The sequence below is a fragment of the Formica exsecta genome, unplaced genomic scaffold (genome assembly GCF_003651465.1).
Source record: "Formica exsecta isolate Colony F162 unplaced genomic scaffold, ASM365146v1 scaffold421, whole genome shotgun sequence".
Lineage (NCBI taxonomy): Eukaryota > Metazoa > Arthropoda > Insecta > Hymenoptera > Formicidae > Formica > Formica exsecta.
In genome coordinates this window covers 1,038,370-1,040,821 of record NW_021851451.1, presented here as the reverse complement: position 1 = coordinate 1,040,821, position 2,452 = coordinate 1,038,370, and the positions used below count along the sequence as shown (strand labels likewise).

The window sequence follows — 2,452 nt, the reverse complement described above, 5'->3', positions numbered from 1 at the left end:
TAAAGTTGCGTGACGTTGCACAGTTATACATATATTCACTAAGCAATAATTAAAGAATGAAAGACATATCATAACAAGTCTATCCTAAAACGTTTCTGTTGAATAGCATAATCACGATTGCGAGTTTAATAGTATCAAAATCAATCGATTATTATTTATTTGCGTGTGACACGCATTAAATTACATATAAAGCGCGTATGAAACAATTCCGAAACCTTTGAAATTCACGATGTAAAGGATTTTAATAATCGTATACGTGAGAAAAGAGTGAATAAAAAAAGATAAGAGTTTTTTTCCCTTCGCCTCATCTGATCTCTCGGATCAAGAAATCCAGCGAAAAGATTGACGACATACCGCGCTAGTGGCGCCTTGAGAGGAAATACCTTGTTTTCCCCGCCATTGAGACACGTGCTCCACGCGCGTGCACCCACGAGATCTATCGATCTCGTTAAATGCGAAGAATCAAACGGACAGAAAGATCGCGCAGTTAGAGCCGTCTTATTACACATACATTCCTTGTTGTTATTATTATTATAACGTCTAAGTTCCCTCTCTTCCTCTCCTTTTCTCTCTCTCTCTCTCTCTCTCTTTTTCTTTCTCTCTCGATATTGGTCTCGGTCTCGCATTCTCTCTCTCTCTCTCTCTCTCTCCTCGTTTCCCTGCCTAAATCTTTCTTCCCTCCTCCCCTCCCCCTCCCCTCCTTTCCGTCGGCGAGTGATACTCTGGCACAGCGGCTAGCCCAGCCTATATAAACCTCCGGCGACTCGAAAGCGTCCTCACTCTATACGAGAAGACAGTCTATGTATAAAGTCTCGTGGCTCATACACGAAGAATTAACACGCGCGATATAACTCGGTCAGTTGAAAGAGAGAGAGAGAGAGAGGACGACGCTCGTGTATTATGGTACATCTCGAGTAAAAGAGGGAAAGCGACACTCCATCGACTATTTTTGCGATAGGCGCGAAACAACCCCGCGAGCGAACCCTATTGTCGGCGCCTCCTTGAACGAAGCGCTCCGTTTTCGCGCCTCGCCGCGCTCTACTCTCAACAGTGTCACGAGATATATAATCCTGCGCGAAGGATCTCTCGCCGCATCCGCGAGGGGAGAAGGATAAACGCGAGTCCGCGGAAAGAGACAGAAGCGATACCGAAGGAAGTAAGGGAGAGGAAGCTTCGAGAGGGAGAGATCCATCGTTCATCATCCGGTATCTCCACATACGCGAGTGGAAATGTTGAACTCGTGTACAAGCTGGCACGTGAGGCTAATCGTCATCGTCATGCTCGTGGTTACCATATACTACCCGGTTTTGATTGACACGGCGGTGGTCCGTTCCGAGGTAAGATTCAATCGAATGTAAAAATAAGAGAAAGAAAAAATCATGGGATTCGAACTAGAAACGCGTAGTAAAAAAGAGAGAGAGAGAGAGAGAGAGAGAGAGACGGGGGGGAGAGAGAAAGAAGATTCTAGCAAAAAGATGATCCGAAGCCGTTAGAGCGGAAGTCGTTTTGTGGTCACAGTTTGCGTGTCTCTATGAATGACGTATTTCGCGGAACAGATATAGAAAGAAAACGTAGATCGTTCTTTCTTGGAAAAATGTAGATTGTAATTCTAGAATATGCTCTTAAAGTTCGGCCATCAATTTCTCTCCGAAACGCTCTATATAATTATATAACTCATTTACAACTGTTGAATAAGGTTTCAGCTTTTCATTTGCAACAGAATAAGAAAAATTAATATGTAAATCCCGTTGATGATGTACGTATAAATCGCGACACATGTATCTCGCACATACGAGGTATCCAATGTGAATAGATTACGGTTCTTTTTTTTCTTTTTACTCCATTCCTCGAGAGATTTCGCGCTTATCGCGCATCGAGTAAGCTGAATCGATTTAAATCGCTACGATTGTAGGATACTTATTAGACGTGTTATGACGTATATTCAAGAGTACGAGGTCCTTCGGTCATTTATCGAATCGTCGCGCTGGCGTGCTAGCAGCTCGAGTAGCTTCATTCATGAATCCGACCCTCACTCGAGAGTTTCGGGCCTTTCAAGAATACTAGATAAACGTGAATTTTTTTTCCATTTGTCATGCGAAAACTACTCGTTCGCCATTCGATGCAAATTAAACCCCATATATCAATTATTAATATCTTTATAGATCGCGATTGAGAGAATAAAAAATATTGGAAGTCACTTAATTGTAAGGAATATAATTTACTTTCTGCGAATTTCATCGCGTAACTCATTTGTCAAAGTGCGCGATTGAATCGACGCGAATAATATTTTCCCTCTCTCAGAGGGATATCTCTTTTATAAAGAGATATTCGATTCTCGTTTCAATACGCGACGCGCGCGTACAGAAACATATTTGTATAAGCATTTTTGTTTTCATTTATAGACTGATTCGAAATGACATAAAGGAAAGATTTTAAGATATATATATATATA

The 2,452-nt window shown here is 41.8% G+C and overlaps 1 protein-coding gene across 1 annotated transcript in view; it reads left to right on the top strand.

The window, feature by feature from the left end:
• The first annotated feature begins 761 nt into the window (after positions 1-761).
• The window catches only part of LOC115240208, a 5,793-nt gene continuing 4,102 nt past the window's right edge, over positions 762-2,452 (top strand). Inside the window, exon 1 of the mRNA XM_029815228.1 lies at positions 762-1,337. Coding sequence (XP_029671088.1) covers positions 1,230-1,337 — 108 coding nt within the window. The 5' untranslated portion in view covers positions 762-1,229. The remainder of the gene's footprint in view (positions 1,338-2,452) is intronic.